Genomic DNA, 25,218 nt, shown 5'->3' with positions numbered 1-25,218 from the left:
TGTGGCCGGTAACATTCACATTTTGTATGGGATGGAAAGGAAAAGCCGTGGTGCATGGAATGGCAGGCTGGAAAAGTAACTGCCCCTGAAATACCAGTCAATGCTTTACAGTGCCCCGGCCCTCCTAAAGTAGTTGTTGGTTTAGAAGTGGGGAAAAATACATTAAAAAAGGAAGCTTCCTACTAGCAAGGCCACGCTGGGGTGTACGGAGCCAGCAAGCTCTGGGATGTGCTGTGGAGGCAGTGTGCTGCCTGGTGCCCTGATGTACTAAAAGAAACTGCTGAGGTAAGATGCAGCACTTTGGGGCTGAACTTGCTAGACACAGTTCTAGGAGCAGCCAGGGTCCTGGGCAAGGCTCCTGGGCTTCTAAGTGCTTCCTGTTTGGCTGCTGGCATTCCTGTCCCCTCCTGTCCTGATGGAAGGGCAGGGAGTGTGTGTACGGGTAGCGCAGGGTTCTGCCGACTGCGGAATCCATCACCTCTCGGCTGCTGTTCTGCCTCTCTCAATTGACATCAATGGGAATCAAATGAAAGCAGTCGGGATCTTAGGCTACACATGAAGAGCCTTGGTCTCTGTAACACAGTTCAAGGCCTGCAGACCTTTGGCAGGTACCACTCTCTGGGGCTTATGGTGTTTCCCAGGCTGTCAGCACAGGTTGAAACGTTCACCGAGCAGCAGCCATCACCAAGCCCTGAGAAACAATAAGCATCCTTGGTAGCTGCTCAGCTCAGGTGACCACGGGTATGGAAAGCATCCTCCCTCAGCCCATTATGTCCCTGGGGAACTGCAGGCTGCTAGAATGAAAACGGTAATAACACAGCAGCCCCCCAGTGAAGCTTCCCACGGGATCAAGCAGAATCCTTCCAGAGAGGGTGGAAACAGGACCAGCAATGAAGCCCTCTCCGGCAGATGTGGAGAGAGCACGCAACACTGGGTAAGTTTTCCCTTTCCCACCTGTAAAATCAGAAGTAAGTTACAGAAAGTAAAAGAAGACTTGGATGGAAAAGTAACTCGGTTGGAACTCTGGGGCACTGCCTTTGAACACTGCTTTAAGCCTAGCACTCTTTAATGCTAATCCTGTAACATTATATAGATGGGCGTGCTTTTTCACTGACACAAAGGAGGAAGGGGCTCAGTTCTTTTGAGTTGGTTTCTTTTTTTCCCTTCGGCAAAAAGTGATGCTGAGCAGCACAGCCACAAGCCCAGCTCCGGCTCGCTGGCATTTCCATCTGAATCCACCTGAGGGGGGTGAGTTTTCGGGGAAGAAAGAGGCTTCTTTCCCTCTCCAGGCCAGAATCTGATCTGCAGATTAGCTTGCTGGTTATCAATAGAGGCAACAGTTGTGATTGCAACTCAACACTCCTCCAGCCCTGGAACAGCATTGAAGGAAACAGACTTTACAATTGCAAGAGCAAGGGGACTGAGACACTGTTTCAGTCATCGGCAATAATTGGCAAAGGAGGACCGGGATGCATTCTCCATTGACATAGGATTTTTCCCCGGTCTACCAAGATCTGTCTGAAATTTCAGATTTAGGTTGCTCCTCTATCTACAAAACAGGTTGGTAATTTTCTTTTCCATACCTAAAACTTTGTAGTTTTGAATGCGATATGTTAAGTAGCACGTTCTGCATCATCTGTCATGCTTCCCAAGCTCTTGTTCTTTGACTGCCGTAGCTTCCTGTAGTCACTGTGTGCCCAGTCTCTCCTAGTGAATCCACAGTGACTCAGATGTATGATTTATGTGAAATTCTGACATTCTCCTTTTGTCTTTCCAAGATGGGTAAAACTTTTCCTTGGTGGATTGAATTTTTCTCAGTGCAGAAAACAGTTGCTGTGGGCCCGTGTTGATGCGAGTGGCATGCTGAGGAGCAGCAAAGCAGGGAGGAACCTTCCTTCCACTGTGTTTCATGCTTTCTATGCTCCTGGTAGGGGGAGACAAGTGGCAGGGATGTGCGACGGATGATGGCATGTTCCCTGTTGCAGTCCTGTGCTCTATGCATTATGTAGGTATACTTGGAAGGAGTTGGATCTGTTGATCCCCATATGCTACTGAGGCAGACCTATAGGGAGAACACAAAGAGATGCTAGATTCTGTAGGCAGCGTGTCCACGCAACTGAAATGCATGGGATGTATAAAGGGGGAAGGCAAAGATATTGAAACTAAGGCTGTGCATGATGCATAGACAGAGTTTGTGTTGAAGCTGATCACGTACTTATCTGGCGGGCGCGCACACGCTGGGAGCACACGATACCTTCCTGGGAGTTCTGTGTGAGCTCTGCCTGCGTGTAATGAAGGGAAAGCGACAGGCGAAGTAATCAAAGCAGGTGTTTTAGCAATAGTTTCTATTGAATTAATAATGAGTAACAAATTGCATTAGGCACAGAAGGAATTGGAGCTGGCACAGGATTTCGCTTTCATTTTCCCAGCCCTGTATCCGTTTCTCTCTCTATCATTGATTCCTGTACAGCAAGGAGTTGCCCAGCTGTGTAAATGTTTGTGCTTCTTTCACACTTGTCAAAAATGGTGATTGTTGTGTTAGCAGCCAGCACAAAGCGTTAGTTGAAGTGGTGCCTGAAGCCCCTTACCCAGGGGAGCACGCTTCAGCTCTGCATCGGCTCTTGTCTTTGGAGCAGTGCAAAGCTGTTGCTCTTGAGGTGTCTGTCCTCACACTAGGTACATCGGGAAGGAATTGCTTTTGAACTGTCAGAACAGGCAGCCCACGGAGAGCCGGGGCTATCTACAACTTGCAGACACTGCGTGCAATGAGCAGGGGTTCTTCCGTGGAGCTATGGGCTTACTTTGCCAGGACCTGCAGGGTTATTTGCTGGTATCACCAGGGAAATCTCATTACACCACTGAAGAGAGCACGCGTTTCTCCAGGGTCTGCCTGGTGGGTGAGGGACCTCAGTCTCTGAAGCATGCTCATGGCGGTGGCTTCAGGAAGTGATGGCACTCAGCATCACCCAGGGCTTCCTTGAGGATGCGTTTTCCCATTGATGTGATACGTGTCCGGGTTTCTTTCCTTCCCGTAGGATGAACAAGCGATCATTTCTCGGGGCCTGGGTGGCCCTTTTGGTGATAACTGCACGGCAGCAAGGTGAGTTATCTCCTGCCTGGGAGGCCAACACTGATTAGCTATGCTGGGAAGTACAGAGAGCTTGGAAAACACACACAGCCCCTTGGCTGGTGCAAGGGCAAGACGCAGGGTGAACCTAGTGTTTCCTATGGGGAGGGAGGGACCACCAATATGGGTGGGTAATGTGGCAGATGTGTGCTGCCTGACATGGGGGCTAGCTCGAGAAATGCCCTCCAGGGCAAAAATCACAACCAGTGGGGGCCTGCTGGGCTGTTTGGCTGCAGGAGGTGATGCATATTAAAGTGTGGCAGTGTCACACTAGTAGTGCTGAAGCTTCTGCTGAGTTTCCAGTTTAAAGAAGGAGTAAAATGCCTGTCTCATAGCTAAGCCTCAGCTGCAATAACTTGTCAGGTGCATTACAGCTGTGAAATGACTGATTTTACTACCTAGCAGCCAGGAGTTTTGCTGTGGTCCTCTGGACATACCTGTGAAACCAGGCTTGCAGCCCAGACACCATCACACACCACCTCCCTTTATGTCTGGTGGGGCACATGTGTGTCTTATGAAGTCAGGATGCCAGTGGGTTAGGCCAGGCTTCACTTTGTCTCCTTTCCCAGAGGAAGCTGAAGCAGTTGAACCTGTGAAGAAGGGTTAGATGGAGACTCCCTACTCCCAGGCAGGGAGCATCCTCAGGGTGACTAGGAGATAGCTTGGGCAACAAGGAGAGCTCCTCCTGCATCCATAATGGGGCATAGAGCAAGCTGTCCTCAGCTGGAGGCCCCTGAACAGTGCAGGGCATGGGCTAGGGAACCAAAGCATGTCCTGAATCCAGGTGAAGAGAGCCAGGATTGTTCAGAGCCTCATGTCAGCCAATATTGAATGTCGTGAGTTCAGGGTAGTGATTTTCTACAGCAAAGAGGGGAGGAGGAGGAGGAAAACCCAGCAAAATCCCCATTTGCTCTGTGATGAGCCACTCCAGTCGCTAACTGGAAGAAGGAGGCCATGAGATGACAGCAGAGATCTGGTAGAGGCTGCAATGGCAAAGGACACATGCCCTAGGGCCAGAAGTGGACGCTTGCAACTCAAGCCAATCAGTGGCTTTTATCCTGCTAGGAAGTGTCAGGCTTGTACCGAAACACATCAAAACCGTCTTCTGAAATACCTTTAGGAGAGGCAATTACGTTCCCTGACAGTGCTTTTTAGCAGGAAACCTCATTTTGCCAGCAAACTGTGGAGCTGTTGTGGCACATCCACACCGGGGAAGGAGGGGAGGGCAAGGCAGCACTTTTGCTCTTCCCAGGAGGTCAACATTAGGGGATAGGCAACCCCAGCACCTTCCTGGCACTGCCATAAGGCCTCTCTTCTCACTCTCCTTCCAGCTCATGCCATGAAGAGTCTGTATCCGTTCTGGCAGAACGACACCAAAACGCCCAAAGTGGATGATGGAAGCTCTCCTGAGATCAAGATCTCCGTCCCATTCGTCTTCTTTGGAGCCCCGTACAGGAGCGTTTATGTAAGTGAAGAAGCAGACCGTCCCTTTATTCTTTTTCTTGCCATTAGCAGCTGCATTTTAAACTCTCTCCCTGTCATCAGGAATTGGAAGATTTATTAGCACCTACCTGACAAGTTCTTAGATTTCATGAACTGATAGGTTTTATGATTAAGAATGTCAAAGGTATATTTAATGGGCTAATGTTCATGAGGAAGGAATATAAAAGGCAATAAATTTTTTGTAGGTGATTAAATGATACAGCAAAGCTAAGGCCTTGACACAAAGAACATTATTCCTGTTACATGACAAGAAATAAGCACATGCAGAGACCTGTAGGGGAAAACACAACTGCAATGGCTTGGACCCATACCTGAGACAAGGATGGGCTGCTGTGTTCTTAGATGAAAGCACAGCAAAAGCCTGGCAAAGGGGACTTCTTCCCGGCCGTGCAGCCACCCGTGTCATAGGCCAGGGTCTCTCAGTGCTGCAGGGCTGCTCTCCAAAGCTGGGTAAACCCAGAGCTCTCACTACATAAGACACCTTCTGCCCCAGGTCACTCACCTGATAAAGCAGCAGCTCTCTGCTCCCTGCAGAGGCTTGCTCAAACAGAAGTGGGTCTCTGTGCAGGTCAACAACAACGGGGTGATCTCCTTCAACGCGCTCGTCAGCCAGTTCACACCAGAAGCCTTCCCCTTGACGGACGGCCGGGCCTTCGTCGCGCCCTTCTGGGCTGATGTGCACAATGGCATCCGGGGGGAGATCTACTACAGGGAGAGCACGGACCCCGAGCTGCTGAGGAGAGCCTCCAAGGACATCCGCAAGCACTTCAAGGACATGTCCTCCTTCTCTGCCACCTGGATCTTCATCGTCACCTGGGAGGAAGTCACTTTCTACGGGGGAAGCAGCACGACTCCGGTAAGGGCCACCAGCTGTACTTCTTGACGGGTGGTGTTTGATGGTTGAGGTTATCTATACTTGGATAAAGCTGTCTTGGCCTTTTTGCATGAACTGAGTTGCTTTGTGCTCCTGCTCCTCAGTTCCCTCTTCTCAGTACTGTGATATGGCACCTTCATTTTGCAGTGATAGAAAAGAGCTATTTCTGCAGGAGGCTACAGGGACCTCAAGCAAAAGTCAGTTATAATGGAACCAAACTTTTGGCATTGAACAGTAGCTATGTCACGATATAAACCACTCGAGGCTCCCGCTTGCTCCTGTGCTGGATCAGTTCTGTCCACTACAGGGGTGCAGGATAAACTGGTGATGGGAAGAACAGGCTGCAGAGGTGGATGCCCTTCATTTTCTCACTGGTCAGAATCTTCTGCTCTGTGCTCCCTTCTTCTCCTTGGTCATCCTCTTGAGGCTGGGTTTTGTAACCTGCCCTTTCCTCTCCACTGCCCACTTCTATCCAGGATCCAACATGAGTTTGCTCTGGTTTGCACCCTGAGCTCACCTTGCAAGGCCCCAGCATCTTTGAAATGAGCTTTGAAACAAGCTTTGCTCCTTGCCTGTGTGAGGAGGGAGGGCTGCTCCAACAGAAAAGGAGCAGGAATCTGTGGTAAATTAAGTTTTGGAAGTAATACAGTTTCCAAGGAGCTGGAGAAAGGAAAGAGAAAATGAGAGCTTTAATATGTATTTATTTGGAAAAAAAACAACCTTTTCCTTTCAAATCACGATGTCTTTCTCTGTGGCAGAGGCTGCAGTGCTCTCTCCAAAGCACTAATCCAAGAGGGTGGTGAGGGCATCTAGAAAAGGGCTGAGTGGCTGTTCTATTCAGACATGAGGTAGAAAGGGAAAAGCCAAAGGGAATACTGATGGTGTTTTTGTGATGACAACTGGTCTGCCTGCACGGACGGCCTGATCCAGACTGACCAGAGGGTCACACTAGCAACCCAGTCGTGGTAGCTCCTCAATTTCCATACAAGTGCAAGATGTATCTCAAGAGTTTGGAGACAGCAGTGTGTGATGCTTTTGAGGGCATGAACAGCTTTTAAAAACCTAGCTAATACGCGAGCTGCAACCACAGCTGATGTCAAAAGGTCCATGCCAGGCCACTGATGTGTTGCTGGTAGGGCCCCTGTGGAAGCTTGGGGCACAGATAGCGAAGCGAAGGATCACTGCTGTTGTTTGGGGCCAGGGTCGTTTAGGATTAGCCTGTGTGCTGTGGGTGCCAAAAGCTGTGGCCTTCTGTCTCAAGGAGCTGGCTCTGATAATCAGTTCAGTTCTTTTCCATTTGTTAGAGAGGCTGAGATTTAATGCATATTTTTTGCCAGTCCTGGCAGTGCTTGCGGAAGAAAATAATACATATATATATATTTGCAGACAGCAAGCAATACAGAGATTCGTGTATTGCCTGAAGAATTACATTTGCAACACAATGCAATTTATTTTGTTATAGAGCAGCCTTCCCGTTCAATAGCAGCCAGGGCTCCGGGTTGGCACGTGGAGCAGCACGATGCAGCTTAAGCAGGGAATTCATCGCAGTGCAGAAAAGCTGCAGGAAAACAATTGTGTGAATGTGGCCTCGGGGGACACCGCAGTTACTGCCCCTCAATGACGCCTGAGCCAACGGGCTCAGTTGTGAGAGTCCCGTTAGGTGCTCAGGATGTGTTTGACCGTGAGCAGCACACGTTGTAAACCTCCTGGTACCTGCTCAGCTCCACCACCCCCGAAGAGGCACCTGAGTGGAGCAGCGTTTGCTCCGTTGAAGAGCTGTTGTTGTACTAGCAAAGCGATCTTGCTTTGTGATAAGCACCTTCTGAGCTCATGGCCACGGGAAAAGGCTTGGGAAAGGCGAGCAAGTGTGGTGAATGGGAAACCAGACGCAGGCAGAATCCCAGGGAAAGGATGCAGGAACGGAAATGATGGCTTCCCCTTAGCTTGCGCTCTGCTTGCTCTGGTGTGAATTGCACCGTTTGCAGCTCTGTGAAGCAGCTCTTCCCACACCTCTCACTCTCTCTGACAGCTCCTACAGGCTGCTTTGCCTCCCTTTTCAAGAGCCTAATGTGCCTTGGAAGTGACATCCCTTGTGGCATGCAAATAGTGAGTGCAGGTCCCTGTGCTCACCTTTTAAAGCTCTCTCTGCTTGCACTGCTTGGGGGTTGCTGACAGGGTAAGCCCCAACACTTTCTAGCATGAGATGGTTCCATCAATGTGTTCTCCCATATCATCTGTGTTTCTGTGGCTGTATTTCCTTCACAGTTTGCTGTGCCCAGGCTCCTAGTGTTGCTCTTGAGTAATTGAAAGGGGACAGCCCATGCTTTCTGCTCTGCTAAAATCCTGCTCACTCAGAAGCAGAAGGAGCACTTATTTATCATGGCATGGTCCCAGTGCAGACTGGTGTAGGCTGGGCAGGGATGGGGAGGGCAGGGAGATGCAAAAAGCAGAGAGAAGTATCCCTGCTGGAAGGATAGAGGGGAGATCTCAAGGGGAGAGGCATCTTCTGTCCTTGGGGCTATCTTCTGAGCTTGGGGCTATGTCACCCTTGTTGGCTGGCAAAGCACATTCTCCCAGCCCGGGGCCCAGGCTGGCAGTCATCTGAATGTATCTGGAGTTTGAGGGGCTGGAAATGCAGAGTCATTTTAAGGGAAAGGAAGAATGAGCAGCAGCTTTAGCAGGTACCAAGGGCATCTGTCAGCCAAGCAAAGCAGCTCATAATATACATGGCTGCCTTGGATGTAATGCACCGTTAACAGTGTTGTAGGATGTGAACGTGGAAGGGAAGCGGGTAAGATAACGCGGCGAGGAATAAAGCTAAGATAGGGTAATGGGAGATAACAGTCCGTAACAACCCCAATCCTGCCGACTGCTTCTCCCCGCCAGTTTATTCTCATGCTGCCATCTATTGGCGTTAAGTTGGATTTAAGTGAGTCTTGTCCTGCCCCGTCTCACCCAGATGGTGCTAGAGATGAATGTCAGCAGGGCAGGTGAGCAGAGTGAGCAGAGCAGCATCACCTTGTGAATGTGCTCGTCTTTTTCAACAGGTAAACACTTTCCAAGCGGTCCTGATCACAGATGGAGCGTCCTCTTTTGCCATATTTAACTACCATGAGATCAGCTGGACCACGGGGACAGCCAGTGGAGGGGACCCCCTAACTGGTCTCGGTGGGGTGATGGCCCAGGTGAGGCTCACACTCTCATATCCACATCTCTGTTGAGCTCTCAGATGGCTGCCTGTAGCTTTCCCAGTGTATTTGAGCTCACTCAGTCCCTCAACATCTCCAGCACTGGCCTTGCAAGCTCACTGTCGGGCACAGGTGATGAGTGCTCCATGTGTATATGCATATGTAAATATACACCCATAGTGCTTGTAGTACCTGTTAAGCTTTTCACTCTCATCCAATCTACCTGAAAACTGAAATGTCTGAAAAGAGACTTTAAAAGTCCGGAGTTACTGTGGGGGGACAGAGGATTGTGGAAATGCAGCATCACTTTACCATAGCAAAGATGTGTAATGAAGTTTGCTCTCTTACTTGTTTTAGGCTGGCTTTAATGGTGGGAATATCACCAACTTCTTTAGCATCCCCGGCTCCAGAACCCCAGACATAGTCAATATTGAAGAAACAACCAACGTTAATGTCCCCGGGCGCTGGGCTTTCAAAATAGATGGCAGAGAAATAGATCCAGCCAATGGCTGCAGCCTGAGAGGTAAGGGGGAAATGACATTGCCCTTTTTCATGTTTGGGGGCTCTGTAACAAAAGGTAATGCTCTTGGGGTGCTGGTGGAGAGGTGCTTGACCGCTCAGAGCTGCTGTGCAGCTTGGTTTTGCCAAGGCATCCCCTCAAGCTGGAGCTGCTGGGACAGAAACACGTGAGCAGGGTCTGAGCTGCTGCATGCAGCACACGATCACCTGGCAAAACAAGCCTTGGTGCTAGGTTGTTTTCCTTCCTGGGATTTTAGTAACATGGTATTGCTGTAAGCCTCCATTTGTGGGGCCCAGAAGACCCTAACCCAAAGTCAAGGGCAGATGGAGCCTGAGTGTGTTGCAGTGCCACTGAGCCATCATGTCGATTCTTCTCTGTGATGCTGATGGCAGCAATGGGAAAGATCTGGGAACAGCAATTTCCTTTGCCCCCAGAGTAGGAAAGCTCATGGTGTAGTCCCATTTCCCTTGTTTCTGCAGAAGAAAATCAGATTTTGGGGGCAGAAGAAATGTGATATTGACAGCATGAGGATATAAAGGGATTTATAGATGCCCACAGTGACTGCACAGGGACTCTGCTGCAGAGAGATTATTGCATTACCATTCGACAAATAAAGTGTCAGGAGCATCGACTTTGCTCCAGGAGTCCTTCTAGCAAGAGAGGACTGTCACTTGCCAAAGGACACTGGACATGTCACCAGTGTGAGACATTTGGCCTCTTTATGGTCAAGGACTGTACTAAAGAAGGTCCATGAGGCTTCAAGGGTCTTGGAGCCCATGGAGGTTTCGGGTCCCACTGTTGCAGGTACTGACCTCAGGAATAAAGGTAAAGGGGCTGAAAGCCTGTCTCAGCTATGGAGGTGGTGAAGATGGATAGACCCACCACTGGATTTGTGTTTCACAGTCCTCTCCAAGAGGTGATGCAGTGTGTGGCATTGGAGGGGAGGAGGCCTACCATGCCTAGTAGCACTTGTGTGCCCAACCCCACACCAGGAAGGTTGGCACAGGAGCCCTCACTAGTGGGTCTTGCTAAGGAAAGATGCTGTTTGTTGCAGGGAAGCAGAAAATAGCTCTTATTTTTGTAGCAGGCTGGGAAGAGAACAAAAAGTTTAGGAGAGGTAAATTCAGGCAACGCGCACGGTGGAAGCCATGCACATGAGAAGTGTGAAAGGCAGCCATATGGAAGAGAGGGAAACTCTCACGGGTATTTGCCACCCTTGTTCTCTCGTCTTCTCTCTGCCTCTCATGTCTCTCACCAGACAAACCTGCCTCCCTTTATAGTGCCGCCGTGTAACAAGTCTGCTCAGTCTATTGCTGTGTGATCACTCATCATTTCCTGTCGTCACTGGGGTATGGTGTGGAAATTACTTATCAACAGCTCTTTGGTTTCATAGCTACTATGAGCACTTTCTGAATGGGAATAAATTGCTTCTGGGCAGCTGATGGCAGACTCGCACTCCGACTGGCAAAGTTATGTGAATGGAGGGATTGTGGGGCTGGCAACAAAGCGGAAGGATGACACGAGTACAGCAACAGTGCTGGAAATGGCTTCCACAAGGCACAAGCTTTACCAGCGGGCTCTCCCTTAGAGGAAATAGCACAAATGGCTTGTGTCCTGCAGTACTGAAGCACAAAGAGGGTGGTAGGTGTTGAAAGCAGGAGGAATAGCCTTCAAGTCAGCCAGCCTGCTCAGTAGAGCACTCACATCATCCCATGGGCTTGCGGCATGGGCAGGACTTAAAGAGGGGACACACTGTACATTGAAAATGAAGCTTGTGATCACAGTGCTTTGCCGAGTGGCTCTTGCTGAGAGCCTGCCCAACAAAAGCAGCCAAGAAGCCCACAGCAGGATGCTTTGGAGGGCTGGCAGACCCCTCTGAGACTGACACGGTGCAGTTCAAGTCTGTTCTTTTTTGCATGGGTTTCTCCATCTCTTGTCTTTCTAGGGCAGTTTCTCCGTCAAGGGGAGATCTTCTGGGACAATGCCAACTGCACCACCAAGTGCCGCTGCCTGGACTTCAACAATGAGATCTTCTGCCAGGAGATGGCTTGCGGCCCCTTTGAAGCATGCGAGCCGAAGACCAAGTTCTTCCAGTGCGTGCCGGTGGAGAGCAGCACCTGCGTGGTGTTCGGAGATCCACATTACCACACCTTCGACGGCTTCCTCTTTCACTTCCAGGGTTCCTGCTCCTACCTCCTCACCAGGCAGTGCTGGCCAGGCTCCCAGCTGCCCTACTTCAACGTGGAGGCCAAGAACGAGAACCGAGGCGGCTCCTCCGTCTCCTGGCTCAGGGATATTTTTGTAGAGGTCTACTCGCACAAGATCGTCCTCCCCAAGGGCAGCTTTGGGAAAGCAAAGGTAAGAGCCCCACTGAAAGGGGGAGAACTTGCTGGGTCAGCTCCTCTGAGGCGGTGGTGAGACTGCGTGGCAGCCTGGAGAGCATGGGACAGCACTTCTGAGCCCTCTGCATCCCTCAGGGACTGGGCATAAGGGACATCTGTGGTGGCAAATGCCTTTGGCTTACTGATGGCTGTCCTCCTGCACACGTCCCTGACACTAAGACCCCGTAACAGGGCTGTACGTGTCCCGTCTGTATCCCAGTATGAGGGCTCTGCTATTTCATGTGCTAGCTTAGTGTTTTGGTGTTGTTCCCACAGGTGGATGACTTGGTGGTGTCCCTACCCATCTCTTTGGAACTGGGTGCAATAAAAGTCTACCAAAGCGGCTTGTCCACAGCCCTGGAGACTGACTTTGGCTTGCTGGTGACCTATGATGGACAACACTATGCCTCCGTCTCCATTCCGGGCACGTACATCAACGCCACGTGCGGTCTGTGTGGCAATTACAATAAAGACCCTGAGGACGATGCCCTGCGCTCAGACGGGAGGTTGGCTACATCCGTGCCGGAGCTGGGCGAGAGCTGGCAAGTGCCACATCCCGAGCGGAAGTGCTCATCCGGGTGCTTGGAGAACTGCAGCCTCTGCGACGCTGCCACCGAGTCGCTCTATTTCACCTCTGAATACTGTGGCTTCATCAACAAGAGTGACGGGCCGCTGTGGGAGTGCAGTGCTGTAGTGGACCCCACTGCCTTCGTCCACAGCTGCGTCTATGACCTCTGCGGCGCTCGGGATAACGGCACTGGCTTGTGCCAAGCCATCCAAGCGTATGCCGCGGTGTGCCAGGGCCTGGGAATCTCCGTGGGAGAGTGGCGCACCCAGACGGGATGCAGTAAGTGTTTGTGTGCTCGGGCCAGGAGTCTTCCCCTCTGGAGCGGTCTACCCAGCAGTGTGTGAGATGAGGGGGGAGAAATCCAGAGGAGGGAGTTGTCCAGAGTGAAGGGAGTCAGATGGGTCCCTTCTCTCCATGGCATCAGACTCTTGCTCCAGTGAAACTTGGCACACATGAGGCATAATGAGTGATGGAGGCTGGACCAGAACAAGGACGCTTGTGTAATTAAATAGCTGTGGGTGACTCAGTGGCTCTGGGGCTGTTTTGTGAGAGGAATGGCCAGGGAGGCACAGTAGGGAAATGGAGGGGGCAATTCAAGCTGGGCTCCTGGGTCACTCTGCATTGTCACTGCTGTGGATCAATAGGAGATGGGTAGCCCTGAACCATTCTGTAACGTAGTCCTCCTGTTGTTTGTCTCCCCTCTGCACCCACAGTGACAGCTGTGCAGTGCCCAGAGCTCAGCCACTACTCAGTGTGTGCCAGCAGCTGCCCTGCCACGTGTTCAGACCTCACAGCCCCACTGGCCTGTACCTCCCCGTGTGCCGAGGGCTGCGAGTGCAATGAGGGCCACGTCCTCAGCACCGACCGCTGCGTCCCCATACACAAGTGCGGCTGCGACGTGGACGGCCGGTACTACGCCATCGGGGAGTCTTTCTGGGCAGTGGCAGACTGCACAGTGAAGTGTCAATGCGAGGAAGGCGGCGAGGCCAAGTGCTTTAACACGATCTGTCCCGAAGGAGAGGTCTGTGCCATTGAGGACGGCTACCGGGGCTGCTACCCGAAGCGGGAGACTCTGTGTTTAGTGGGGCAGAACCAGGTGCTGCAGACGTTTGATGGTGTTGCCTTCCTCTACCCACTGGAGAACTCTTACACGCTGCTCAAAACCTGCACTGAGAAACCAGACTTCATCGAGGTGGACATCAGCCAGAAGAAGCCCGGATCTGCTCCCAATGGGCCACGTGTTGTGCGGATCCAAGTGGTTGGTCAAGAAGTGAAGATTGGAGGCACCAGTCTGTCGGAGATCAAGGTAAAGGTGTTGCCATCAAGGTGGTCCCTCCCAGGGCTGGGGCGGGAGGCAGTGGCTCACAAGTGTGATCCATGTCCCTTTGGAGAAGGGCTTATGAGTCTATGGCACTGGACCATTCCCGCCGGTTGACACCATGGTGGCACTTGGAGGGAACCCTGTGTGGGCCCATGAGACGGTGCAAAGTTGTCACAGCACTGTTATTCTGTTTGCTTGCTGTGTCAGCTCTGGAGACTACTGCATTGCTGTTGACTCCTGCAACTTGTTTTTTCCCTGGAAGAGCATTCTCGATGGGGCAAAAAGCAAGGAAGCAGCTGTATGCCCTCACTCAAAGGAGATTCTGGGTCTTGGAGGCTGGCTCCAGGTCATGAAGTGTGTCTTCAGTGTGGTGTGGCCGGCAGAGAGGAGCAGCCATGCAAAGTCCCATAACTCTCTCTGAAGTGTCCTGATGTGCTTGTTATTGTAGGTGAATGGCTATGACGTGGAGCTGCCTTATTTCCACCCCTCTGGCCGCCTGGAGATCTACCGTAGTGACAACGGCACCGTGATGGAGTCAGAGGGGCTCCTGGCCATTAGCTACTATGATTCAGGCCTGCTGGAGATCCGCCTCTCCACCACCTACTTCAACTGCACTGGTGGCCTGTGCGGCTTCTTCAATGGCAATGCCAGTGATGAATTCTGCCTGCCCAAGGGCAAGTGCACGGACAACCTGGAGCTCTTCCTGGAGAGCTGGACCACGTTTGATGAGATCTGCAATGGGGAGTGCGGGGACCTCCTCAAGGCTTGCAACAACGACTCGGAGCTGCTGAAGTTCTACAGGAGCCGCTCCAACTGCGGCATCATCAACGACCCCACCAACAGCTCCTTCCTGGAGTGCCACAGTGTGGTCAACGTCTCGGCCTACTACAGGACGTGCCTCTTCCGTCTGTGCCAGAGCGGGGGCAACCTGTCTGAGCTGTGTGACTCAGTGGCACGCTACGCCAGTGCCTGCAAGAACGCAGAGGTGGACGTTGGCCAGTGGAGGAGCCACAGTTTTTGCCGTGAGTCCAACAAAGCTTTTAAGTATCCAGGGTGGGGAGAAGGGGATGTAGACCCCACCGACCTTGGGTGAAGTGGTTTTGGCAGGAGCTTGCAGGTGTACAGAGGTAGAGCTGCTTTCCTTATGGGATGTTGTGGTGTTCAGGCTCTCCCCTGCCTCCTCTCTCATTTCTGGTGGGTACCCCGGACCCACAGCGTGCTCCTCTGTGGCTGTGTTGGCAGACACTCAACAGGAGAAGGGCTATTTGGGGGGTAGGCCCTGACAGCACTCGCAGCAGCATTAGACATCCAAAGTCATATGAAGGGGTAGGGACACAAGTGCCTAAACCTGGCACTCTGGGACAATTTTCCTATTCTTTTCCCTACCAGTCAACCAAAGCTTGGCTTTGCTATAGGAAGAGCTATGCCCAGTAGAGCTTTCTGCTGTCAGGGAGGCTGGCACATACAGAGCATGTTCTCATGTAGCCTATGGAGAAGAACTGCAGTTCTACAGAAGGCAAGGCGGTGCCGCCCCATGTACTAACAATAGCTTCTAAGCTGTGCTCGTGCTGGCAGAGACAGATTTCCCAGTGAAACTATTCCAGGGTGGCATTTCGGGAGGCATCACAAGTTTTATGATGCGGTGTAGGAGCATTCCAGAGCTGCAGATGGTGTCTGACAGTGCTGAACGCCACCACCAGAGGATCATTTGAATAACGCTTGATTTCAGCTGTTGCTATAAACTTGCCGTTGATGGGAAAACATTCATAATTCAGAAGTGAATGTGAAAAATCCCCAGTGTGGAATTACATGGTGGGGAGGCAGCCCCTGTCTCCACTGTGGAGGTTTGAGGGAGGTATCTGTTCAGGAGCCCTTTGAAATAGAGAGAGGAGGTGTTGGTCAGCTCATAGTGGCACAGGGCTGTGATGTTAGGAGGGTGCTGCAAAGGGGATGGAAAGCAAAAGGGGTGGGAAGGAGCTGTTTCCCTTCTTGCTTCCCCCCCCCAATTGGTCACTGCTTATTTGTTCCCATCTTCTGCCTGTTCCTCCATCCCATTCTGCTGGAGCTGGGAGCTCACATTCCATGTTTGTCGGTCCTGCAGCTCTCACCTGCCCGGAGAACAGCCATTTCGAGGAGTGCATGAGCTGCGTGGAGACCTGTGAGACCCTGGCCACGGGTCCCGTGTGCACGGATACCTGCGCAGAGGGCTGCCAGTGCAACGAGGGCTTTGCCCTGCGCAACAACCGCTGCGTTCCCCGTGGTGAGTGTGGCTGCAACTTCGAGGGGCGCCAGCTGGCCACCAACCAGACCTTCTGGATGGACATCGCCTGCCACTTCCTCTGCTATTGCAACGGCTCCGACAACAGCGTCTACTGCGAGAACGTCTCCTGCAAGGATGATGAGTACTGCCTGGAGGAGAACGGCCTCTACTACTGCCACGTCCGCACTGACGCCTCCTGCATCATCTCCGGCTATGGACACTACCTGACTTTTGATGGCTACTCCTTTGACTTCCAGAGCAGCTGTGCGTTGGTCCTGTGCACCACCATTGCCTGGCCAAGGGCAGAACGCTCAGATACCTTCCCAGCATTCACTGTCACAGCCAAGAATGAGGATCGGGACACTTCTCTGGCTCTGTGGGTGAAACAAGTCGAAGTGGAGGTCTTCAATTACAACATTGTCATCCACCGTGCTTACAAGTACACTGTGCTGGTGAGTATGAGGCCACAAGGGCTATGCTTATTTCTCCCTGCCACAGCTCCCAAACTGTGGAGCGATTCCCTAGGTACAAGACACTTATGGCTTGAGAGGGCTTCTTGAGGATATAGAAGTGAATACACTTGGGCTCATCCCAAAGATGCTGCCCAGCACGGCTTTTTGGCTGCCTTGTTTGATGTATAGGCAAGGCCAGCAGGGGCCTTGCTCTGGGAGTGCTGAGCTGCCCTCATTTGTGTCCTCCTGCAGCAGCTCAGACCATCAGTCCCACTCATGGTGCATCTTGTTTCCTCCCCCGCAGGTCAATGATGAACGTCTCTACCTGCCCCTGAAGCTGGGCCAGGGCAAAGTAAACATCTTTGCCTTTGGTTTTCATATCGTGGTCGAGACCGACTTTGGGCTGAAGGTGGTGTATGACTGGAAGACCTTCCTGTCTGTCACCATCCCACGTGGCTTCCAGAACCTCACTTACGGCCTCTGTGGCCGCTACAATGGCAACCCAGAGGATGATCTGGTGGTTGCAGGCGGTGCACAAGCCGGCAGCATCACCGACTTTGTCCAGAGCTGGGTGAAGAGGGATGCATTCTGCCGTGTGGGCTGTGGTGACCGCTGCCCTGCCTGCGGGAAGGTGGAAGGCTTCTGGAAACCCCAGCAGCTCTGCAGCCTCATCCCAAGCCAAAGCGGTGTCTTTGCCAAATGCCACAGCAAGATCAGCCCCAGCTTCTTCTACAAGAACTGCCTCTTTGACACTTGTGTCGATGGGGGAGCCATGCAAACAGCCTGCAGCTGGCTGCAGAATTACGCCAGCACGTGCCAAACGCAGGGCATTGCCATTACAGGCTGGAGGAACTTCACCTCGTGCTGTAAGTATCACCCTGCGACCGGGTTCTCCTGCACTAGAGGTGCTTCCTGGGGTTGTCCACTGTAGCTGAGGCTGTAGAGGGCTAGAAGAGCACCACATGGAGCACCAGCAGTCTAGGCCATTGACCCAGACACGTCCAGGGTCCCCATGGCCACTGCCTGGGGATGGCCTTGGGGATCCTCTTTTACTGCCAGATAAGGGGCCAGTCAACAGATTGGTGAGCTAAAGCTATACCAGTAGGGCTGGCAGCTTTTCCCTCCCATGCTTGCCAGCTGAGGCAGAGGTATGGGATCATGTCTGGAGCACTATGTTCTCTTGGAGTTGTTACAAACTGCATGTGGTATAGGAGGAGAAGCAGAGATGGAAAGGGAGAAGCCTCAGGTTCAGAAGGTATCAGCCTCTCCTCTCCACTGTTAAATGAGATTAGTCTGTTTCAAAGCCAGGAGTATGTGTTTGCTCTTATGAAGCCATAAGCTCTTGTCAATAAGATTACAATGTGATCCTCAATTAGGCTCCTGAGGACGGGGACCACAAGCCTCCTTGGCAGCTGATCTGCCTGGCAAATCTGATGGGAAGCAATTGTCTTTGCTAACAAGACTGAAAATTACATTCATGTCATTGTGCCTTCTAACAAGCTAAACTTGTGGCTCAGAAGGCGCTGCTCTTGCAGGGCAGGGTGCTGAGGCTGCCGACCAGCACCCTGGATGCCAGGAATTATCCCTGATGGGGCACAGGGAGAAGTGTCCTGCTCAGGCATGGGCAGCACCCCTTGCAGGCTTCACACTGTGAAAACATGCCCTGAAACATGTTCCTGTATGAAGAGCACAGAGGCTTGGTACACTGCCTGAAAGGCACCAGGGCCAGCATGAGCATCCCTCCTGCAGGGAGTCTGGTGTCAGAGAATGAGCTTGTTTGTGGGAGAGCAGGGAGCCAGGGTGCAGGACCTCAGAGACAGTGGTGAGTACAGAGAAGTGTTGGACTGCATCAACTTGGACTATGCAGCTGGCAAGTGGCATAGGACAGAGGCATGAAGGCTGCCTTCTGCCTTCAGTTGCATGCCCAGGAGTTTCAGATCCCTCTCTGGGTAGTGTTGCCATGTTGGCAGGGGAGTTATACCCCCAGGGATGCTGACAGCAGGGATTACAGCCCGATGTGGTGCTGGCTGCCCGGTTGGTCTTGTCCAGGGAGCTGGTCTATCATCTGTTTTGTCCTCTGGTACCTTTGCAGCCATCAGCTGCCCCCCCAACAGCCACTACGAAAGCTGCGTGTCCCTTTGCCAGCCTCGATGCGCTGCCATCCGGCTGAAGAGTGACTGCAGCCACTACTGTGTGGAGGGATGCCAGTGCGACCCTGGGTACGTCCTCAATGGCAAGAGCTGCATCCTTCCCCACAACTGCGGCTGCTACTCCGATGGCAAATACTATGAGGTACGCTGCTCGTGTCCTCTTCTTGAGGCTTTCTCCTTCCCTCATTATGATATTTCTGGGCCCTGAGCAGGGATGGTGATCAGGCCAGGCTGAGTGTCACAGTGAGTCTTTGCCAGGGTCATAGCCTCAGTGCTCTGGAGGGACAGGTCCTGTCCTTCCCCAGCATCGTGTACTCATGGCCATGTTTGGGGATTACTCTGAAGTCTGGTGCTTTTGCACTGAGCAAGAGTGGGCAGAGAATAAGGGGCAGAACAGGTAGATATGCATTGACCGGAGCCAGAGATAGGTGAAGTGAGATCCATAGAGAAGTCCCAGCAATGGCATGTGGGATGTTTGCTGAGGCCAAGCTGTCCTGCAGTGTCCCAAGTCCTTCTCTGAACTGCAGACCATAATCCCTGTGTCAAGGCTGGGCTTGCATGGCCACTCTTTTCGAGCTCTGGTGTGAGGAGGGCCAGCGTGGGAAGCCTTGATCTGAGGGCCTATGGGAATTATGTTTCCTAGAGGAGTGGGAAAAGTGGTGTTGGTAACTCCACAAGGCAAGAGCCTGGTACCATGCTGGTGATAGAAACTGAGGTTGTCGGTGAGGGAGGGGATGATGCAGTGGCAGCACAAGGCTCTCACAGCTCTAGGGGGTAGAGAGGAGAGGGATGTCCTTCCACAGTGTGCTGCATAGCGAGTCTTTCTGTCTGGCAAAATCATCCATAAGGAGCCAATATTGGGGTACTGTCATATGGGGACCTTAGCAGATGGGTTGGCAGGCAGCAGGGTGCAGGAAGGAGAGTTATTTAGCACACTGTGGTTTTGTGCATGTACGAGAGGCGAGGGAAGTTGCGGTGGCAGGGGAGCCATGCAGTTGCCTCATGCCTGTGGGTCTCGGAGATGTTGCAAGGGGTAGGTGCAAGCTGCCAGCGTGTCCTTTGCACCTTTTCCTCTGTCCTCGTTGCCAGCTCTTGCTTGCCCAAGTGTCCGCAGAGGGTAGGGCAGAGGTCCGCAGCCCTGCTGGCCTGTGATGGGTCCCTCTTTCAGCCCAAGCAGCTCTTCTGGAACGGGGACTGCACCCGCCGGTGCCGCTGCTTCCGACGCAACCTCATCCAGTGCGACCCGCGGCACTGCAAGTCTGACGAAGAGTGCGGGCTGCGCAACGGCGTGCGCGGCTGCTTCAGCACCCGCAGCTCCTTCTGCCTGGCAGCAGGCGGCGGTGTCTTCCGCACCTTCGATGGGGCCTTCCTGCGCTTCCCCGCCAACTGCGCCTTCGTCCTCTCCACCATCTGCCAGAAGCTGCCCGACTTCTCCTTCCAGCTCATCATCAACTTTGACAAGTGGTCCTCGCCCAACCTCACCATCATCTCCCCTGTGTACTTCTACATCAACGAGGAGCAGATCCTCATCAGTGACAGGAATACGGTCAAGGTAAGGTGTTGGCAGGGGCGTCTGCCCCCTCCAGAGCAGGAACGTGGGCTGTGGGGAGTGGGATGGCACATGGGGCCACACGACGGTATCTGTGAGAGCACTGGAAGGCCCTGTTGAAGCAGCTGTGGAGGTTTGTAGTTGTATGCCCGTCCACTTCTTGGTGGCACATATGAAGCTGTCCTTTTGAGCAAAGGATACAGATGCTGCAGCATCACTCAGTCTCCAAAGGGCACCATCTGTGGCCTTTTCTTGTGAGAGATGAGTCCCAGGCTAGATCTTCTGCACATAAGTAGGGTTCCCTTTATGGCACAGCCTTGTGGGGCCATTTAAGGGAGGCAGTGTGATCAGAGTGATCCATCAGGCTTGGAAGAAGGAGGAGGAGGATACGCCAGCCCCTGCCAAAGGCAATATGGTGTGTTTTCACAGCTGGGATAGTGGGAGGTAGCCATGGAGCCATCTGGGGGCAACTCACGTTTGTGGGCAGAAAGGATGGCAGGGTCACCAGTGCTGTTTCCTCTCCCGCATCAGGTGAACGGCAGCCAAGTGAGCATCCCTTTCGTCACGGGGCTTTCCACCAAGATCTTCAGCCAGGAGGGCTTCCTGGTCATCGACTCCAGCCCCGACATCCAGATCCGCTACAACGGCTTCAACGTCATCAAAATCACCATCGGGGAGCGGCTGCAGAACAAGGTGTGCGGCCTCTGCGGCAACTTCAACGGCGACCGGACGGACGACTACGCGACGCTGCGGGGGAAGCCGGCGGTCAGCAGCGTGGTGCTGGCGCAGAGCTGGAAAACCAACGGCATGCAGAAGAGGTGAGCGGTCGGACGGCCCTTCCCCGCTGGGCGGGAGCGGGAGCGGGGCGGCCGCGACGGGAGCCTCCGCGATGTGTCCGGTGCCCACAGCTGCAACGAGCTGCAGTACTCGCAGTACACCGCCTCCTGCGACAACGTCCAGATCCAGGAGCTGCAGAGCGACAGCTACTGCCTGAAGCTGACCGACATGAAAGGCTTCTTCCAGCCCTGCTACGGCCTCCTGGACCCGTTGCCCTTTTACGAGTCCTGCTTTCTGGATGGCTGCTACAACCACAAGAAGGTCCAGCTATGCGGTTCGCTGGCTGCTTACGGCGAGGCGTGTCGCACCTTCGGCATCCTGGGCACCGAGTGGATCGAGAAGGAGAATTGCTGTAAGAGAGCCAGGGTTGAGGGATACGGGTCCCATTGGGACTGCAGCCGGTGGGAGGGGGGTGTCCTGTGATGGTTGGAGGCACCCACCTTGCGGTCTGAGAGTAAAGATCGTGTTTGTGCTGTCTTGTGCTGTTTAGCAGGAGTGGTGGAAGATCCCTGTGTAGGAGCTGACTGCCCCAACCGCAGCTGTGAGCTGGACAACGGTGGGGAGCTGTGTGGCTGCATCGAGCCCCCACCCTATGGAAACAGTGAGTCCTTTGGTCCCGGCTGCAGGGTTGGCACCGAGCAGTGCGGGTGCATATTTGGCTGTTGTAATGATGGGGCTTTGGGAAGGGGGATGCTGAGAACCAGGACCTCTGCTAAGATGGGGTTTGTGACCATTCAGGATGGGAGCAAGGAGCAAGTTTTCTGGAGTGCGTGTTATGGGCATCTCTGGTTCAGGAGCACTTTGAGCAGCAGATGTCAGACGGGGAGGAGATGATCCTAGCCTGTTTCTGGTGGTGGGGAGGAGAGTCAGGCCTGTGGTGCCATATGTGGTGATGCAAAGCTGTTTTTTCTTCTCCTCTAGCCACCCACGACATCATTGATGCGGAGGTGACCTGCAAAGCTGCCCAAATGGAGGTGTCCATTTCGAAGTGCAAGCTGTTCCAGCTGGGCTTTGAGCGTGAAGGCGTGCGGGTCAATGACCGCCACTGCCCCGGCATCGAAGGGGAGGACTTCATCTCCTTCCAGATCAACAACACCAAAGGCAACTGTGGCAATCTGGTGCAGGTGAGCCAGGCACAGAGCACGTGGGCGTAAGGAGCTTAATTCCAGGGTTAGGGCATTGAGGTGTGTATCAGTGTGTGATGCTCAGGAGGCACTTTGATGGGGTGGGGGTCAGGGGTAAGGACTAGCCTAGTAGTTCTTAGCTCTACTATACTGTACCCTTTCTGGCTAGAGGCAGCAGTGGGGCAGGGTGCCCTCGGTGTCACACAGCTCATTTAGGGGCTGAGGCGTTCATTAGGAGCAGGGAAGCAAAGACAGGCAATCTCAAACGACTCTCTGCATTCCTTCTGCAGTCTAACAGCACGCATATAGTGTACAAGAACACGGTGTGGATCGAGAGTGCAAACAACACAGGCAACATCATCACTCGGGACAGGACCATCAACGTGGAGTTTTCCTGTGCCTATGAGCTGGACATCAAGATCTCCCTAGATTCAGTCGTGCGGCCAATGCTCAGGTAGGAGCCGGGATGAGCTGCGTAGCCTCTCTTGTTGCAGAGGCACAGAAGCACATAGGCAGAGGAGGACATGGTGAGGGTCCAAAGCAAGGCACCAAAGTCGGTTCATAGCCTTTCCTCCATCCAAGCTGGTATGTTTTTTATTGCTCATTAGTGTAATTAACCTGACGGTGCCGACACAAGAAGGGAGCTTCACCACCAAGATGGCCCTGTACAAGAACTCGTCCTACAAACACCCTTACCGGCAGGGTGAGGTGGTTCTCACCACCCGGGATGTGCTCTACGTGGGGGTCTTTGTTGTCGGGGCTGATTCCAACCACTTGATCCTGATGCTGAACAAGTGCTACGCGACCCCGTCACGGGACAGCAATGACAAGCTGCGCTACTTCATCATCGAGGGAGGGTGAGTGACCGTGGGCCAGGCTGCCCAGCATGCACTGTTGGTTTTTGGTGTGGTGTTTTTTCACTGGGGAGGGTGCTTGAAGGGGTAGTGTTGTGTGATGGAGTCCCAGCTGCAGATAGAAGCAGGCTTCCTTGTGGGACCAATGCCATGGGCATTGGGGCATCTCTATGTGACAGGGGGATGTGGCTTGTGAGGAAGCAGGACTACAGTGAAGTAAGTCAGAAGCGCTTGAGAGGGGACATGCTTACAGAGGCAGGGCACAACGCACAGAGGAATCAGGCACAGCAGGACACATGAAAATGGGCCTTGTGGGGGACAAGGACAACCCTCAAGAGAGGGTCCTGGTCGTAGGAGGGCTGATAAGAGCATAGATGCTTTTGCACAGGTGCCAAAACATGAAGGACAACACCATTGGCATAGAGGAGAACGGGGTGTCATTGACGTGTCGCTTCCACGTCACCGTCTTCAAGTTCATTGGGGATTACGATGAAGTTCACCTCCACTGCGCTGTCTCGCTCTGCGACTCGGAGAAGTACTCCTGCAAAATAGTAAGTGGGGCAAGGGCCAAGGGATGGGTGGCTTGCTTTGCAGTGCCTGGAGATGCTGGGACCGGGAGGGTCGTGCGTCCCTCTAGACGCCGGGAAGAAAGAGTGCTCTCTGAGCCTGGTCCCAGGGTCCCATTGGGCTGGCCGGCGGGGAGCAGAGAGGGGCTGGACATGAGCAGAGAGTGACGGAAGGAGCATTTATGGGGATAAATAAATTCCCCACACAGAACTGCCCTCAGCACACAAGGATGGCCAGCGCGTTCGCTGAGGAGACCAAGGAGCAGATCCTCTCGGTGGGACCTATCAGGAGGAAGCGTAAGTGTGTGTAACCCCAAGGAAGGCTGCAGGGGTTTGTCTGCCATCGTGCAGAGCCTGGTGGTGTGCCACAGGATGCCCGAGGATTCTGGGGCACTGGGGCAAGGGAAGGATGCTGGTCAAATGAGTGTATGTGTGGGCCACATTAGGGGTCTGCATTGCTTGGGAACATGTTTGTTGGCATGGAGATGGCATGACAGCAGGGCAGGTAGTAAGGCAGGGAGAGTTCTGTTTTTGGCTGTGTGGCCCCATGCTGTGGGTGCTCGTGTATGTATTCCCCTTTGAGGGTTGTTGGCATCAGATTAGATGCAGTTTTGGGGTCATGGGGGATGACAAGTGGCTAGCCCCATCCTAGCATCATTCCCATGTCATGTGTAGTGTGAAGGTGTATCCAGCAGGTAATGGGCACGTTCTTGTGGGCCCCGTTGTTATAGGAGCAAGTGTGGGAGTGGGGTCTTAAGAAGCCAAGGATTGGGGCTTGGGGTTTTGGAGCATCACTCAGGTGCTCGCCTTTGCTCTTTATGCCCAGGATCAGACTGGTGTGAGGACAATGGAGGCTGTGAGCAGATCTGCACAAGCCGAGCGGACGGACCCCTGTGTAGCTGTGTGACGGGGACACTGCAAGGGGACGGCAAGAGCTGCAGGGGCAAGTACTGGGGATGGTGCCAAAGGAGTTGGGCAAGTGTAACCCCTTTTCCTGAGGGGCTGTAGGGGTCAGTAGGGTGGGAAACGCGTCTGGAATGTCCAGTGTGTCATACATAGGAGGGCTGCAGAGGGCAGTGATGTGGATTCTCACCATTCCCATGGAGAAGAGGTGCTTGGTAGTGCAGAACCGGCGCAGTTTGCAGGACAAGCGTGGTACCTGAGGGATGCAGGTGCCCGCTGTGCGCGTGCCGGGACACCAGCTCATGTGGGGGGTGTTGTTGTGTTGGCAGCCTCCAGCTCTTCAGAGGAGCACCGTGCTCAAGCAACCCTTCTGGTGGCAGCCCAGCTCTGGCTGTGGCTACGCGCAGCTCTGCGGGACCTGACCTCGTAGGCACGGCTCTGCCACCCAGCCAAGGACTGTTCTCACGTCAGCCTGAGTCTTTGTAGGGTAGGAGACAGCACCCCCACAGCGGCCAACTGCTGCCGACCCATCCTGCTACGTGGAAGCAACAGAGGGACGTGACCTGGAGAGAGTATGGCCACGGACATGAAGATGATGGCATGTGGCAGGAGCAGCAACAGCAGCAAGGCAAAGCTTTATGTTTGCTAGCATCAACGTAGGACTTCTTAGGGGGCTTTTTTTGCAGGTTTCTGGCATCAGTGTGGTGCTTGAGGGATTTTTTTTGCAGGTGTCTGGTAACAAAGTGGTACTTGAGGGGGTTTTATTTCCAGGCTTTCCCTACCTATAGCATGCACTGTAGGTGGCCCACACCCCTGTTGGTAGCGTGGGGTGGGCTGAAATGTGTGCTGTCCCCTTGCACATACAGCTTGGGGTACTCATCATCCTCAGGAGCTGCTGTCAGTGCCTTGTGAGTGCACGGACTCAACCAGAGGTAGGTGTTGCAGTACGGGTCATGGGCTGGAGAAGCACGGCATCATTGTTGGATGTCATGATGCTTCGGGAGCATGTCACCCTTTGGCTCTCCAGAGCAGAGCTGCTGT

At 53.2% G+C, this 25,218-nt stretch overlaps 1 protein-coding gene across 5 annotated transcripts; it reads left to right on the top strand.

The window, feature by feature from the left end:
* The first annotated feature begins 643 nt into the window (after positions 1-643).
* On the top strand, positions 644-24,860 carry TECTA (tectorin alpha). Of its 5 annotated transcripts, none has more exons than XM_061476083.1 (24): positions 644-1,560; positions 3,036-3,100; positions 4,459-4,592; positions 5,199-5,486; positions 8,552-8,689; positions 9,050-9,215; positions 11,158-11,570; positions 11,870-12,440; positions 12,875-13,467; positions 13,931-14,504; positions 15,584-16,194; positions 16,499-17,060; positions 18,287-18,486; positions 19,513-19,896; positions 20,425-20,711; positions 20,802-21,082; positions 21,221-21,331; positions 21,652-21,854; positions 22,145-22,308; positions 22,463-22,711; positions 23,097-23,259; positions 23,484-23,571; positions 24,101-24,221; positions 24,507-24,860. In XM_061476083.1, exons 2-24 carry the CDS (start codon positions 3,037-3,039, stop codon positions 24,661-24,663), a joined length of 6,522 nt encoding a protein of 2,173 aa, XP_061332067.1. In that variant the 5' UTR covers positions 644-1,560; position 3,036; the 3' UTR covers positions 24,664-24,860. The 5 variants fall into 5 exon arrangements, 4 of the variants coding, with proteins under 4 accessions (XP_061332067.1, XP_061332070.1, XP_061332068.1 ...); XM_061476086.1 differs by having other exon boundaries at positions 24,101-24,217; positions 24,507-24,607; XM_061476084.1 differs by lacking the exon at positions 23,484-23,571 and having other exon boundaries at positions 24,507-24,637.
* Positions 24,861-25,218: the final 358 nt, after the last annotated feature.

The sequence above is a fragment of the Pezoporus flaviventris genome, unplaced genomic scaffold (genome assembly GCF_033815535.1).
Source record: "Pezoporus flaviventris isolate CSIRO_AGI_PZ_B2104156 unplaced genomic scaffold, CSIRO_AGI_Pfla_v1 ptg000093l, whole genome shotgun sequence".
Lineage (NCBI taxonomy): Eukaryota > Metazoa > Chordata > Aves > Psittaciformes > Psittacidae > Pezoporus > Pezoporus flaviventris.
Note: the sequence above shows the minus strand (reverse complement) of the source record. Positions and strands in the feature narration are given on the sequence as shown.

Coding starts and splice junctions, on each gene's coding strand:
- TECTA (XM_061476083.1), top strand. CDS start 3,037: ATGAACAAGCGATCATTTCTCGGGGCCTGGGTGGCCCTTTTGGTGATA. Junction 3,101..4,458: donor GATAACTGCACGGCAGCAAG/GTGAGTTATCTC, acceptor CTCTCCTTCCAG/CTCATGCCATGAAGAGTCTG. Junction 23,572..24,100: donor GGGACCTATCAGGAGGAAGC/GTAAGTGTGTGT, acceptor CTTTATGCCCAG/GATCAGACTGGTGTGAGGAC.